Raw genomic sequence first — 13,763 nt, 5'->3', positions numbered from 1 at the left:
GGCCCGGCCCGCTGCCGCGCTCCGCGTCCCGAGGCGGCCTGGGGGCGGAGCCGCGCTTGCGCGCCGGCCGCAACGGCGAGGGGGCGGGCCCTGCCGGCGCGTGGCCGGTTGGGGCTGTGACGCGTTCATTGTGCGCAGGCGCGCGGCGGGGCGGGGCTGGGCGGCCCCGCTCCAGGCCCCGGCCCCGGCCCCGGCCCCGGCCCCGGCCCCCACGGCGGCCGGCGCTGCCGGGAGGGCTTTGACAGCGGCCCCGCGGCAGCTCCTCCCCTCGCCGCCTTCTTCGTTCCCCTCCGGCTCCCTCCGGCGGGAGCGCGGCGGCCCCGCGGGCCCGAGCTCACGCCAGCGGGATCCCTCCTCTCCTCGGCTGAGGGGGGCCCCGGCTGAGCCGCCGCAGGGCCGAGCCGGAGGAGCGGCCCCCGCCGCCGCTCTGCCCTGCCCTGCCCTGCCCTGCCCGGGAGCTCCCGGTGCAGGGACCCCGCACGAAACCGGGGCGACTGCAGCGCCTGACGAGGAGAGAGAAATTACAGCACAGGGACATACAGCCGGTGGCAAAACAGTGGAAGTATTACACTCAAAGATAGACTACCAGCAGAGACAGGAGTAAATGGCACATATGATATAACCATACAGTAAGCGAACGGGAGTCGTATATGGGATTGATTAGAGGTTGGGGGTTTTTTTTTCTTTTTCTTTCTTTTTAATTTTTCTCTTTAATATGTTGAAATTGCCCAGACTGGTCCAGTACGACATCTTAAACCTTACAGGGACGCACAGCATGAAAACGTCCCCGGAGCAGGCCTGCGGGGATTATTCCCGGCACGCTCCCAAAGCTGCGGTAAGGGGCGGCCGGCGCACGTGCCGGTGCTGCCCGCGTCGCGGACGGGCAGCTCCGCGGCACACGCCAGCGCCGCTGCAACGTGGGAATGGCTCAGAGAAAGCGGGGCCCGAGGTGCGCGGGAGGGTTCACCGGAGGGGACGGGTTTTCCTGCGGCTGCGCTCGACCGGCCACAATGCCGCAGCGCTGCCGAAGGCCGCGGCGTGGCTCGGCAAACAGCTGCGCGAGGCGATGATGAACGCCCTGCACCCGCGCCGCTGGAGCTCCTGCCTCTGGTGCCCTGCCGAGGGGGAGCTCCCTGCCGAGCCCTGCTGCCTGCCTGCCGAGGCTGGCGGGGCTAAGCCCGTCCACTGGCGGCAGCTGCGGAAGGGCCTGGCAGCAGCCTTCCGCTCGTGCAGGAGGTCGCAGTGGGAACGGACCCCCCCCCCCCGCGATGCTGGGGAAGGCGGTGAACCCCACGCCCACCTCTGTATCCCCGTGGGGCGAGGAGGATGTGGAGAGAGGGGCAGCAGCGCCCGGGTGCGTGCGGGGGGGGTCACGCCAGCCGTGCTAACGTGCCCCTCCAGGTTTTTGGGACAAGGCACCTGCGCGGGAGCCGTCCGGCCCCGCAAAAGGCCCGTAGCCCCTCGCACGCAGCCGGGGGCTCTGCCGCACGGTAAAGCCCCCCGGAGCCTCTGCCTGGAGGGCTGTACCCTTCCTGCACCCTGAAGGGACGGACGGGTGGTGGGTGGAGAGGGGGACAGCGGGGTCCCTGGTGCTGGAGGGGGGGAGGGCTGCCTGGCGAGAGCTGCTGGGGCCGCTCCCCCGTGGCAGGGGCGCTGGTAGACCTGCTACACAGACGGGCAGCTCCCGCCACTCGCGAGGGTTCGATTCCTTCACAGCTTCCCGGGCGCCAGGGCTGAGCGTGGCCACGCAGGGACGTGGCCCTGGCAGGGGGGTGCCCCCGCGCCCCGCTCAGCCCCGCTGCAAGCGTGGGAGTGCCCAGCGCAGCCACGGGCTGCCAGATGCCTGCGACAGAGCGGGTCCCCGTCCCTGCCCCCTGCACGCGCGTGGCAGCCGCCGCAGCCCGGGGACCCCCACGGCCGAGCAGATTTTCATGCTGTCTCCAGGAATTGATATCAGCGTGGACCAGTCTAACATCTCGCAGGTTTTTTCTACTGGCTACTGGAATGCGCTCGTTTGGCTTAGGGGTCCTCGATGTCGAGAAACTCTTGCTTGGGGGGGGCCATGCCGCGGTACCAGGCGCACGAGCCGTCGCTCCTCTTGATGCAAGCATAGTGCTTCGCCTGCCGCCCGTCCACGTTGTTCTTCTCCATCGCCCAGTCTGTCCAGAGACACTCGTCCGAGGAGGAGACGAAGCAGGGGATGGAGAGGCAGCGCGAGATCTGCGCACAACAGAGACCGTCACCGACCACCCCGAGAGGGAACGCCGGGGCGGGAGGGGGGCGGGAGGAAGCAGCACGGGGCGTCTGGGGCTGGTGGTCCAGCTCTGGACCAGGGGTGCCAGGCTGCCCCGTCCCTGGGGGGCACGGCGGGGCCGCGGCCCCGATGCGGGGGGACTGAGGGAACGCCTGGGTGCGGGTCCCAGGGCCGGCCTCGGTTCCCAGCTGGAGCACTGGAGGCTCGGCCGCCCTGCCCCGTCCCCAGCCGCGTGCTGTGCCCCCTGCACAGCGTCACCCTTCAAGGACGGGGAAAAGCGTCTCACCCCAGCGCCCACGCCTGCCTCGGGGCTGCAGACCCCGCTGCCGTGGGGGGCGGGGCGCAGCCCGTGCTCAGGGGCAGCCCGGCCGCTCACCTTGCACTCGCAGCCCATCTGGTACCGCTGGTTTAGGCTCTTCTTCTGGGTTGGGCTCAGCGAGTCCCAGGTGGAGACCAAGTCGCAGAGCGTGATGTGCATCTTGCCGTTGCCCTCTGACTTGCCTGGGGAGAGGCCGGACAGGCTGCTCAGAGGGTCTCCCCAGGCACCCGACATCGACTGGGGGTGCCGGGGGCTCAGCCCGGCCTGGGGGGCTGGGGACCGCTGCAGCCTGTCCCCTCCCGCCGTGCACCGTCCCCGGTGAACCCCGGGAAGCAGAGGCTCGTCCCCCAGCTGCCCCCGCCACAGCCCGGGGCTGCCGAGCACGGCCAGGACGCAGCCGGGGGGGTGCACCGGGGGCTGGTGGCGGGAGCAGGAGGAGGAGGCGGGGGCCCCGTGCCCGGGGAGCGGGCACGCGCGTCGCAGGCGCCTCGGGTGGCACACAACGTCCCCCGAGAGCCCGCCCTCGCGGCCACCCACCTGCGATGAGATACTCCTTCTTCCCGCCGGTGTCCAGCAGCCGGCCGCACACGGCGGTGGACGGAGCCGTGTAGATGAACTCTATGTCCTTGTCAGGGCCCTTAAACATCTGGGGAGAAGGGGCGGGAGTGAGCCGCCGGCACGGAGGCTGCCCCGGTCCCCCCACTCTCCTGTCCCCGTGTGCCCCGTTACCTTGATCTGCTTGATTTCGTACTGGATTCGTTTGATCGGATTCCCGTATATATCATTCCCCGAATCCACCTCTTTCGCAGAGACGGCCTTTGCTCGGATCACTGCAATGGAGAGGTGTTGAGGTCAGCAGGGGTGGCTGGGGACCGGCGGTGCCGCCAGCGCCACGTGGTGCTGCCCCGGCAGGACGGTCCCGCTCAGCCCCCCCATCCCACAGGGGCTCCCACCCTCGCGCGGGGCCAGCTGCCCGTGCTGCCCGCAGCGAACCCCGCTGCCCTCCCCGCAGACACCCCGCTGCCCGCAGAGCTGGCTGTCAGGCGCTGTCCCCAAAGGGATGGGGCTCTGGCACGCGTGAGACGGCGACGGGCAGCGTTGCAGCAGCACCCTCACGGGGGGTGACAAGGAGAGGTCGCCCCAGGGTTGCCTGGCCCCGCCGCCGCCAGCCGTGCCGGACTGGTCGCCCTTGGCCACCGCTGGCTCCGTCTCTGCCCAGCCCCTGCCGGATTCGTGGGCGCAGGCTGGCCCTGCCCGGGCTCCTGCCCATCACCCAGATGGCACTGGGACGGCTAAAACCTGCCCAGCAGCGTCCTGGGAGCACCGCGGTATTTGTCCCACTGTCATTAATTAAACCGGTCTCTGACGAGGGCCCCGGCCAAGCGCCCGCGTGGCCTGGCACGGCTAGAAGAGAAAAGGGCAGAGGGAGCTATTTGGAGGGTCACCTTTGGGCGCAGAGGGAGGCGGGAGCCGCGTCCCCGCAGCACCGTCCCGGCTGCTCACCGCGGCCAGCACAGGCACCAGTGTTGCCCACCAAGTGCCCGCACAGGCAGCTCGTGCCGGGGTCCCCAGCCCCACCAGGCCCCCGCTGGCCCCTTCGCACCCCCACACCGGAGGAGCGGGGGGTCCCGGGGCCAGGCTGCCTTCGTGCCCCACAGCCAGAGCACGGGGTCCCCTCCCCACCATGGAGGGGTCCCAGCTGCCACGGGGCGATGGTCTGGCTGCCGGCTCCCCGCCAGACCTCAGCTACTGCGCGCGGAGCCTCATGCCGTGCAGGCACAGAAACCGCATCCTCCCGGGGCCGGGGGCCGCAGGGTGTCGCTTCCTGCCCTCGCTGCCTGCAAAAATAACCTGGGGACGCCGAGGGCCAGGGCAGTGGAAAAACACGACCCAGTGCGGGGAGGCAGCGAGCTCCCCAGCCGGCAGCCCCGAGCAGTCCGGCCAAAGGCAAGAGCCCTCCCAGCTCTGCGCAGCCCCGGGGCATTCCCAGCACCCGGTGCCAAGGGACAAGGTTGGGTGCCCCAGGGCCGGCGAGGCCGCAGCGCCCCGGAGCCCAGGGACAGCGATGCGGGGACGGCTCTGCCATGGAAGGGTCCCTGCGGTCACACTGCCAGCACAGCCCGGGGACACACAAACCGGCATGTGAGCGCTCGGCACGTGGCAGTGACCTGCGGGGCGCCCAGGGCGGGCAGGGCAGGCAGGCAGCAGGCAGCCAGCTCACCCTTACTCACCGGCTTGGGACACGGCGCCTAGTTCGGTGCCACGCCGCGCAGGTCGCAGCTGCGTGCGGTGGATGCAGCCGCCCAGGCGTGCGGGGCCTGGGTCCCTGCGCCGAGACCTGCGGCTCCCTGCCCTGCCTGGTCCCCTCCGCCGGTGTGGGGACGGGAGCTCCTGGCCAGCCCTAGGCAGCACCGGGGACGCCGGGGACGCTGGCGGCACGGGGGCAGCGGCAGCCCCAAAGCCGCAGCTCCTGCTCAGCACCCTCACAGCCGGAGAGGGGGCCCGGCTGCGGGGCAGCGGCTTGCCGGGCTCCCGGCTCTGCTAGGGGACCGCCATCGCGGGGGAGGCCAGCTCCCTCTTCCTCGGGGGCACCCCGGTGCCCTGCCAGCCCCGCTCCGCGTGCGTGCTGCGGGGTAGGGAACGGGGAGCCGCGCTTCGGCCGGGGTGGCGGGAGGGCAAGCGCCAGCCAAGCTGGGGACACGGCTCGTGTCCTCCACCAAAGGGTGCTGGGGTGGGAGCAGCCGGGGGTGCCTGCCAGCCTGGCAGAGTCGCGCTTGCCTTCGTTCGCCTGGCACGGCAAGGAGAGGGAATCTGACCGTGCTCTATAAATACCGTGGGGCGCGGGGCACGCGGATGGGCTATTTAAGCTGAAGGTCAGGGGGGCACGGCCCCACGTGGGTACCGGTAATGCCAGCTGAGTTTACTCTGAAAGGAGAGGGGGGCCATCAGCACCGGGGTGGCCGGCGCAGGGGTCGGGGAAGAGACTCCCCAAAACAGCCGCCCCCCGTCAATGCGGGCAGTCGCTCGGTGCGGGGCAGGCGGATGCAACGCCCGCCAGTACCGAGGCTGCACCGAGGGCTTTCCCGGCTGTGCTCCCCTCCCCGGGGAAGGGCCGGGCTGCCTGGGCACACGGGCAGCACAGGCAGCATCTCAGCCCCAGGCTCCTTGCCCGCAGCGGGGCGAGCCCCTCGGCGCAGGCCCCCGCCCCGGTCCCGACCCAGGCTGGAGGAGCTCTGCTTGGCAAGCACCGGCTCGGTCCCTGCCCGCTGCCAGCGCCTGCGCCCGCTCCTCTGCCGGCAGCGCGCCTGGGTCACTGCAGGCGTGGGCCGCCCCTCGCCCCCCGACCCAGCGGCTGCCGCGTCCTCCCGCGCGCCAGGCCCTTCGCTGCTGCACACGCGTCTGCGGCGTAACTTGGGTGCAACGAGCTGGAGAGCCGCGCGCCGACTCCGGCCCTGTGGCTCCAGGCGTGGGGAACGGTTACTGGTTCAGTGGGCTCCAGCCTTTTCCATTCACGTGCTGATGAATCACTTGACAAAAATGCAGCCCAATTCTAGGCGGATTTGTTCTGAACAGTGCGGCTTTGTGGAGGGGACGGCTGTGCTGCGCTTTCCCCGCCAAGACCCCAGCAGCGCAGCCAAGCTGCTCTGCGCCAGCCAGGAACCGGAGCGGCGAGGAGGGTGAGCCGCAGGCATCGCGGAGGGGAGCCCCGGAGGAGACCCCGGCTGAGATCCCCGGGACAAGGAGGCAGGGCTGAGGGACGGAGGAAACCCCCGGGTGCTCAGAGACCGGCAGTCGGACTTCCCCAAATGCCAATGTCCCCGTCAGCCGCGTCACCCACCACTCCTGCCGCTGGCCTGGACAGCCACCAGCCACGGGAGCCCAGACCCTCCGTGCGGCTGAGCTGAGGCTCTCCCGGCTCCCTGGGCGCACGGCAGGCGCAGCACACCGCTGGCACTGGATGACCGAGTCCGACCGGGGCAATGCTGGAAACGCTCCCTCCCCAGGCAGGACAAGCCGCGGCCAGAAGATGCACCGTGGGGCCACCCCCTCCCGGCAGGGCGGGAGCCCCACCGGTGACAACCCTGTGCTGGCCCCAGGGCTGCAAGCTGTGGCCACCCCGTAATGAGGACCCTGGACCCCTCCGGGGGCAGACCCCTGCGAGGCAGCAGGTCCCCTCGCTGCCCTCTGCCGCCGGGGTCGGTCCCTGGCAGGGCAGGGGGCTTCACCCCCGTGCCGAGGCTGCCGGCTGCCCGTTTCCTGCCTCCGCACTGGGAGAAGCGCCAGCGTTTGCTTTAACTCCGCACAGAAGCTGCTGCATGAGCAGGGCCGCGCTTGCAGCCGGGGCCTCCGGAGCCCCCCGCACCGTGCCTGCTGAGCGGGGCTGCCCCCCTGCGCCCGCTGCCTCGGGGGACTCGGGCCTGGTGCCGGTTCCAAGGGCTTTCGATAACCCCCCCACCTCGCCGCAGCTGCCTCGGCACAGCCCGCGGCCGCCTGCTGCCTCCCGGCGCTGCCCCTCGCTGCCCCCCCCTCCTGCCCACGGGGGGATGCGGGAGCAGGCACAAGGGCAGGCAGGGAGAGGGGCATCTCCCCCCCCCCCGGCTGCAGAGCGGTGGGGGTCCGTGGGAGCTGGCAGGAGGTGGTGACTCCCCACCCTGACCGGCCGCGGCTGCCTGGGGCCGAGGAGTCCGGGGCGTCCCGCAGCGGAGCGTCCCCACGCCACAGCGGGCAGCGGTGCCATGAGGAAGGGCCCCACGCCGGGGCCCGGCCGACCCTGCACCGCTCCTCCCGGCTGCGCCACGAGCACGCGACCAACTGGGACACGCTGGGGCTGCGGCGCAGCTCCAGGAGCAAAGCTGGGGGCAAACAGAGTCACCCAGCGCCACAAACCCACCGGGAGGTCTCTCTGGGCTTGCCAGCCGGCGGGACGCTGTCCCCCCCGGACCCCGCCGCGCAGCCGCCCCAGCTCAGGGGCTGCGCCCCGTGTTTCTGACCGCCGAGCCGGGGGTTCCTGCTGTGGACGGTTGCCATCGCAGCAGGAGCCGCTGTGGGCAGCCAGCGGGGAGGTGCTGCAAGACCCTGCGGGGAGATGCGGAAGCCCCAGGCTCTCCCCGGGGAAGGAGGAAAGGGGGCTTGGAAGAGGTGACCTGCGCTGGTGAGACCCGCCAAGAGGCGAAGCTGCGTGGGTGCTGCCCTGCAGGCAGGGTGGATCCTGCCGTGGCTCGCCCCAGCTCGGGGGACCTGCGGAAAAGCGCCTGCCTGCGTGTGCCCCACGGGCAGAGGGGGGAGCCTCGGCCCCGGGACCCCCCTCCTGGCCAGAGCCGTGCCAAATTGCCACCCCTTCCTCCGCCATCCCATCCCAGACCCCACTGCGCGGCCTCGCCAGCACCCGCCCGCGGCTGCCCGGGAAGCGCCGGTGCCCACAGACCGCGAGGGCCGCTGCCGGGCTGAGCGGCCAGGGAACAAAGCTCCCTTCTCCGGGGCTGCTGGGCGCCGGCTGCGCGAAGGGGCCGGCTGCCAGTGCCGGCACTGCCCGCCCGGCACCGCCAGCCCGGGCGCCCGTCCCCGCAGCGGGGGCAGCCCCGGGGTCACTCCAGCCCCGCTTGAGGCCGGCGGAGATGGAGAGCCGGCAAACCGCCCCTGGGAGGGACTCGGCCCCAGCCCTGCCTGGCACGAAGGCAGCAACCAGCCCCCAACGCCTGCCCGCACCCCGGCAGCTGCGGGGGCAGCGGGGCAGGGCACCCCCGCCCCGGCACAGCGGCAGGGCGGCTTTGGGGATGCGGAGACGGGAGGGACGCGGAGCCGAGCACGGCAGCCCCGCGGGGAGAAGCGGCGGAGGCCACGGGGGCTCCCCCGGTGCGTGGCAGCACCCACGGGGAGGGGGGAGGCAGCCCCGGGGCGCCAGGCCCCGCTCGCCCACCGGCCTGCGCGGGAGCCGCGGGTTACGCGCTGCCATGGCCGCGTGCGTCATCCCGGCCCTCTGACGGGAGCGGGATGGGGCCCAATCAGCGGCAGCCCCAGCAGTCAGCCCACGGCCCCTCCGCGCCAGCCGCACGGGAAAGGCTCCGACTGCCGGAGCTTGGCGGGGCGGCACCAGGGACCAGCGGCTCCCCTGCCCCGCCGGGGCTCGGCAGGGCCTGCCGGCCAGCGCGCTCCCCCCGGCAGCCCTCAGCAGGGCCTGCTCCCACCTCTCTCCCCAAACCCTCTCCTCGGCCCGGTCTCTGCCGGCTGCTGGCAGCCCCCGCCGTTCCTCCCCTGCCTCCGTGCTCCCTGCACCCCGTCCCGAGGAGCCGAGCGCTGGGACAACTGGGATCGGCGCGATGCTGCCGGGGGCCGCATCCAAGGTGGCTCCCGTCCCAGGCGGCACAGCGAGGCCCCGCTCTCCGCTGCCCCGTCGACCCCTCCCGGAGCCGGCACAGCCGCGCAAGGCCAAAGCCACGGCCATGCCCAGAAGGGCTCAGCATCACCTCCCTCCCCCCCCGCGTCCCCCCGCTGCTCCAGAGGAGGTGAAGCAGAAGCCGGGTCTCCCGCTGCGGCCCCCGGCCCGGCCACGTCCCCACCTGGCAGCCGAGCATCTCCCGCAGCCGAGCGGCCCCAGCAGAGCAAATCCCCAGCAGGCAGAGAGCAGCCATCGGCCTCCACCGCCTGGGCACGGCCCGGGGAGCAATGGGGCAGCCCTGAGGCCTTGGGCCCTGCAGAAAACCGCTGCCCGTCTCATGGGCCAGGAAGCGCAAGTGCGGGCCGGCCAGGTCACTTGTTCCAAGTCACCAGCTCCAGCGACACGACTCCCAGCCCCTCCGTGACCCCCACCCCCTCCGGCACCCCATGCCCGAGGCAGAGCCGCATCCGCCTCCCCCTGTGCCACCTGGAAACAGAGCCCCGGCTCCGGCTGCTGCGGCCCCGCTCCAGGAGAGAGCCGGCTGCGGGGGCACGAGAGAGGGCAGAGGGGCCGTGGGGAGGCACAGACGGACATGGCAGGCTCTCCCCATGCTACGGAGCAGGGATCCCAGCCCCACAGGGCCAGGACCCTACACCGCACTCACCCAGCTCCCCCCTACCTAGGGCTGAGCGCGAGCCTCGGGGCTCATCGGCCACCCCAAGCGCACCCGGCACCGCAGGGCATCGGCCGCCACCACCACATCTCCATCGAGGGCCCAGCCTGGACACGGGCCGCTCCATCCGCAAGCAGCCAGGGAAGGTCCCGGCAGCACCCAGCGCCCCAAGCTCTCCCCAGGCTCCGCGCGCCCGCAGGGACGGAGCGGGCTGAGGAACCTCCCAGCTCCAGAGAGCATCGAGGGGAAGACGAGAAGCAGCAGGAAGGCCAGAGATCACAGGCTGCAGGAGACGGATCCGTGTTGTGTGGGAAGAGAAGGCTGGGCTGCTCATCCCGGGATGAACCCTGCTCCCCCCAGCGCAGCACTGTCCCCACCCGGGGCCACACAAGACACGACCGATCCAGACGAGCCGCACAGGGCACTCGGGCTGGGAGGCAGGCGGTGCCGGGGCTGCAGGCAGCACAGCCCGGGAGGAGGCTGCCTCGGCAGGACGGGCTCTGGGCGCCCGCAGGACAGGCACCTGCCGAGGGCAGCGGGGCAGCCCGAGCCGCAGGCGACCACTGCCCGGCCACGCTGCAGCCTCCCAGGGGACGGCTGAGACGGCCGGGGCTGCTGAGACAGACGGTGACTCAGCAGCTGAGTCACGGCTGAGCCAGCACCCCGGGACGGCAGTGAGTCACGAGTGCCCCAGAAAGCTGAGCCCGATGAGAGTGTGACGGGAAGCCGCAGCCCCACTGCCAGAGCGGGCACGGGGGATTCCGCGGTCCAGAGGCACCGGCTCGAGCAGCAGCTCCAAAAATTCAGTGCTCCATTTTGTCTAGAAACCTCCCTGTCCCCAACATGCTTCGCGGCACGCTGTGCCGAGCAGCAAGGCCAGGCAGAGCCGGGGCACACGGGGCAGCAGCCCGATGCCGCGGGAGTTGCCCCCGTGGAGGAGAACCGCTGGGAGCGGGGTCCGGACGGGGCGAGGGGAGCCTGGGAATCCATCAGGAGCATCCCGGCTCAGGAGCAGGGGATGGGGCAGGGCCGTCCAGAGGTTGGGGCTGCCTAAGTGTTTGGGAATGTCACCTCTCCAGCTGAGCCGGGGAATGGCCCTGCAAAGGGGAGCGTCAGGAACTGGGGCTGGTCTGTTTGTTTAATATGTTAAAATTTAATAAGGGCATTATTCATAGAAAGAGGAATCCAGATCCCGGCGCTGCCAAGCCCTCCCTTTCAGCAGCATCCAAGCCGAACAAAGTGGGACGGGGGAGAGGAAATGCCTGGAAATAAGGAACAGACGGGAGGTGACCGAGCCCGGCGCGGCTGGCTCTGCCGGGCTGGTGCTGGCTCCGCGCTCCAGGCCGGTGCCGGCCGCGCTCGGAGGGCCCTGGCCTCCCCCGGGGCCGTCAGCTCCCCGCGCTGCCACGTACCACCGCGGTTTCACCGAAGCTGGGAGAGGCCGGGCTCACCCGTGTCACCGGGGCTGCGCAGCGGGGCGCCCGGCCCGGCCCCGGCCCCGGCCCCGGCCCCGGCCCCGGCCCCGCGGCGGGGGCAGAGCCGCGCTCCGGCGGCTCCTCGCATCGCGCGGGGACGCCCCGGGGAGCGATGCCGGGCGCGGCCGCGAGGGTCCCCCCGCGACGGCGAGACGCGCGGGGAGGGACGGGCGCTCCCCGGCCGGCCGGACAGACGGACCGCGCCCGGCCGCGCATCTGCTCCCGCCGACACACCCCCGGGCCGGCCGGGGCGCGGAGCCCGCACCCGCGCGGGGCTGCGGGCAGGTGCCGGGGCCCGCGGCGGCTCTGCCCGGCTCCCCGCCCGCTCCCCGCCCGCCCGCCGAGCCCGGCCGCTCCGCGCCAACTTTCCGCCCCTTCCCCCGCCGGGAAGTTCGCCCGGGCCGGGCCGGGGCTCCGGGGCTGCCGGGGCTCCTGCCGGGGCTCCGGGGCCCCGCGGGGACAAAGCGCGGGGGCGGCGCTCACCTACGTCCGCGTTGCAGAAGGCCTGTTGCGGGTGGATGGGCGAGCAGCTGCAGGCGTCGGCCGGGCGGGCCCTGCCGAGCAGCAGCACCGCCAGCCAGGCCAGCAGGCTGGGCAGCGCGGCGGGCATCTTGCGGCGGGGCTGCAGGCTCAGCGACCCGGCCGAGAAAGCCGCATCCACCGCCGGGCCCGGCCGAGCCGCCGCCGGAAAGTTTGGGTCCGGCAGCCGCGGCCCCTGCGCGGCGTTGCGGGCGCTGCTGCGGCCGCTGCTCCGCTCCTTCTAGGGAGGTGTTTTCTTCCTTCCCCGGCTGCCGCTCAGCCTCGCTTTTTAACGTGCTCCGGGGATTTGCTGCTCCTCCTCTGCATGGCGCGGGGCCAGCCCGGCTGCTCCCGCCCCTCCGCAGGATGCGGCTCCGCGCTGCGCTCGCCTCCCCCGGCCCGGCCCGGCCCGGCCCGGCCCCCGCCGCGGGCACCGGCCGCCCCCGCCCCCGGCCGAGCCCCGCGCATCCCGGCCGCCCCCGCCCGCCCTCCGCGGCCCCGGGACCCGCCGCCCCTCCGCCCGGGCGGGGCCTGGCGGCGGCGGGCAGGGCCGGGCAGCGGGGCAGCGGGGCAGGGCCGGCGGGCGGGGAAGGCGCCGAGGGCCGGCACGGGAGCGCGGCCCCGGCTCGCAGACCTGGCGCCCGGCCCGCGCCGAGCGGAGCCGTAAATTGCAGGGGAGGGCTGCGATTATGTCTGTGCCCAAGCATTTCCTCTCCTTCCGGCTCCCCCGGCTCAGCCCGTCCCGCCGCCCGTGCCCCCTCGCCGGCTCCCTCCGCCGCGCCCGCGGCACGCTGGCCCACGGCTGCGCCCACCCGCGGGTCCTGCGCCGCCGGGCCGCGCCCGCGGACCTCGGGCCTCTCCCCCTTGGCCAGCAGCCCTCTACCCCTGGAGCGCGTCTCCAAAAGCCTCACCCCGGCCCTGGCCTGGCCGCATCGCCGCGGAGGGCGTCAGGATGCCACCGGTCTCACCGCACCTGGACGCCCGCGCCCGCCGACTGCACGAGCGCGCTCCATCCCTCCAGCGGTGCCTTCGTCCCGGCGAGGCGGGCGGGGAGCCCAGCTCTGCCCCTGGGCAGGGACGCGGCTTCTGAGCACAGCCGAGCCGGGCGCTGCGGGCACGCGTTGGCGGGGACAGCCAGCACCGCGGCCACGCGACCCGCTCCTGAGCCAGCCTCTTGCCACAGAGCTGCCCTGCCACGGCTACTCATGTTTGAGGGAGGCGTCAGAGCTCCTTGCCCTTTAGGATGAGAAGAAACAGCGGGAATGTGGGCAGGCAAACTCAGCCCAAGCCCTGCTCGAGCCTGGAGGGAACCTGTGGGAGGTGACCGTGTTCACACTGCTGGGATGTTGGATGAAACCTGGAGATGGGGCTCCAGGTCCCCGGCTCCACTGCAGGGCACACGGTTCGCAGATGCTTTGCCAGCGGTCGCCAGGAGTCCTGCCGGCCCGGCTGCCCACGGTGCCGGGTGCTGCCGCACGCCCTGGTGCTGCTGGGCACTCGCACTGCTCCGAGGGCACCCCGGGGCTGCGGGTCTGGGGGCCCAGGGACGCTGCAGCCCGGTCCTGTTTGTGGCGAGGCAGGGGCTGACGGTCCCGCTGCCCACACGGCACCGCTGCTCCAGGCCCCGGCAGCCTCCCAGGCCTCTGGTATCCTGCCTGCACGAGGAGGGGCGAGAGGGGGTCCAGCCAGAGCGCTAGGAAAAGGGCCAGGGCAAGGGCAGGCAGGCAGGGCAGCTGGCGGGATAGTCTGGGGGCGCAGGGGGACACGGTGTGGGGAGGCCCCACTTCCCAGCAGGGTGCAGAGCTCCCCACCTGGCTGAGCCCAGGGGACAAGGAGGAGCCACAGGGCAGGGACAGTCACGGGGACACCCACTGGTACAGCCCCGGGAGCAGCACAGGTGCTGCGGAGCCGCCGGCCCCAGGCCAGGAGGGCGAGCGAGGCTGGGAGAGATTGTGCAAGCAAAGCGCAAGCGAAGGCACAGTGGCCAACGTGGCCCACGGCCAGCTGGCGCCCAGCGCGGCCTGGGGACGTGCCCCGGGTGCTGCACGGCCCCAGAGGCCACGTGCATGGGCTGAGGCCAGCTCTGCCCGCGGCACTGGGGACAGGTCCGTGCCCGGGGCAGAGCTGCCCCGCAGAGGAGATGAGTG

The 13,763-nt window shown here is 72.6% G+C and overlaps 1 protein-coding gene across 1 annotated transcript; it reads right to left on the bottom strand.

Annotated features, from left to right (window-relative positions):
* Positions 1-543: 543 nt before the first annotated feature.
* Positions 544-11,944, bottom strand: TIMP2 (TIMP metallopeptidase inhibitor 2). Its single transcript, XM_075518848.1, has 5 exons — positions 11,581-11,944; positions 3,303-3,403; positions 3,111-3,219; positions 2,631-2,755; positions 544-2,220 (listed from the first exon to the last, which is right to left on the bottom strand). The coding sequence occupies exons 1-5, from the start codon at positions 11,705-11,707 to the stop codon at positions 2,020-2,022; spliced, it is 663 nt and encodes a 220-aa protein (XP_075374963.1). The 5' UTR covers positions 11,708-11,944; the 3' UTR covers positions 544-2,019.
* Between the last annotated feature and the right edge of the window lie 1,819 nt (positions 11,945-13,763).

This window comes from Mycteria americana, chromosome 16 (genome assembly GCF_035582795.1).
Source record: "Mycteria americana isolate JAX WOST 10 ecotype Jacksonville Zoo and Gardens chromosome 16, USCA_MyAme_1.0, whole genome shotgun sequence".
Taxonomy (NCBI): Eukaryota; Metazoa; Chordata; class Aves; order Ciconiiformes; family Ciconiidae; genus Mycteria; species Mycteria americana.
This window is presented reverse-complemented; position numbering and strand designations above follow the sequence as displayed.

What these genes read in the sequence shown, in the direction of transcription:
- TIMP2 (XM_075518848.1), bottom strand. Translation starts at nt 11,707, where the DNA reads ATGCCCGCCGCGCTGCCCAGCCTGCTGGCCTGGCTGGCGGTGCTGCTG. An exon ending in CTTCTGCAACGCGGACGTAG is followed by an intron (nt 3,404 to 11,580) that starts GTGAGCGCCGCC and finishes TCTCCATTGCAG; the next exon opens with TGATCCGAGCAAAGGCCGTC. An exon ending in GAAGGAGTATCTCATCGCAG is followed by an intron (nt 2,756 to 3,110) that starts GTGGGTGGCCGC and finishes GCCTCTCCCCAG; the next exon opens with GCAAGTCAGAGGGCAACGGC.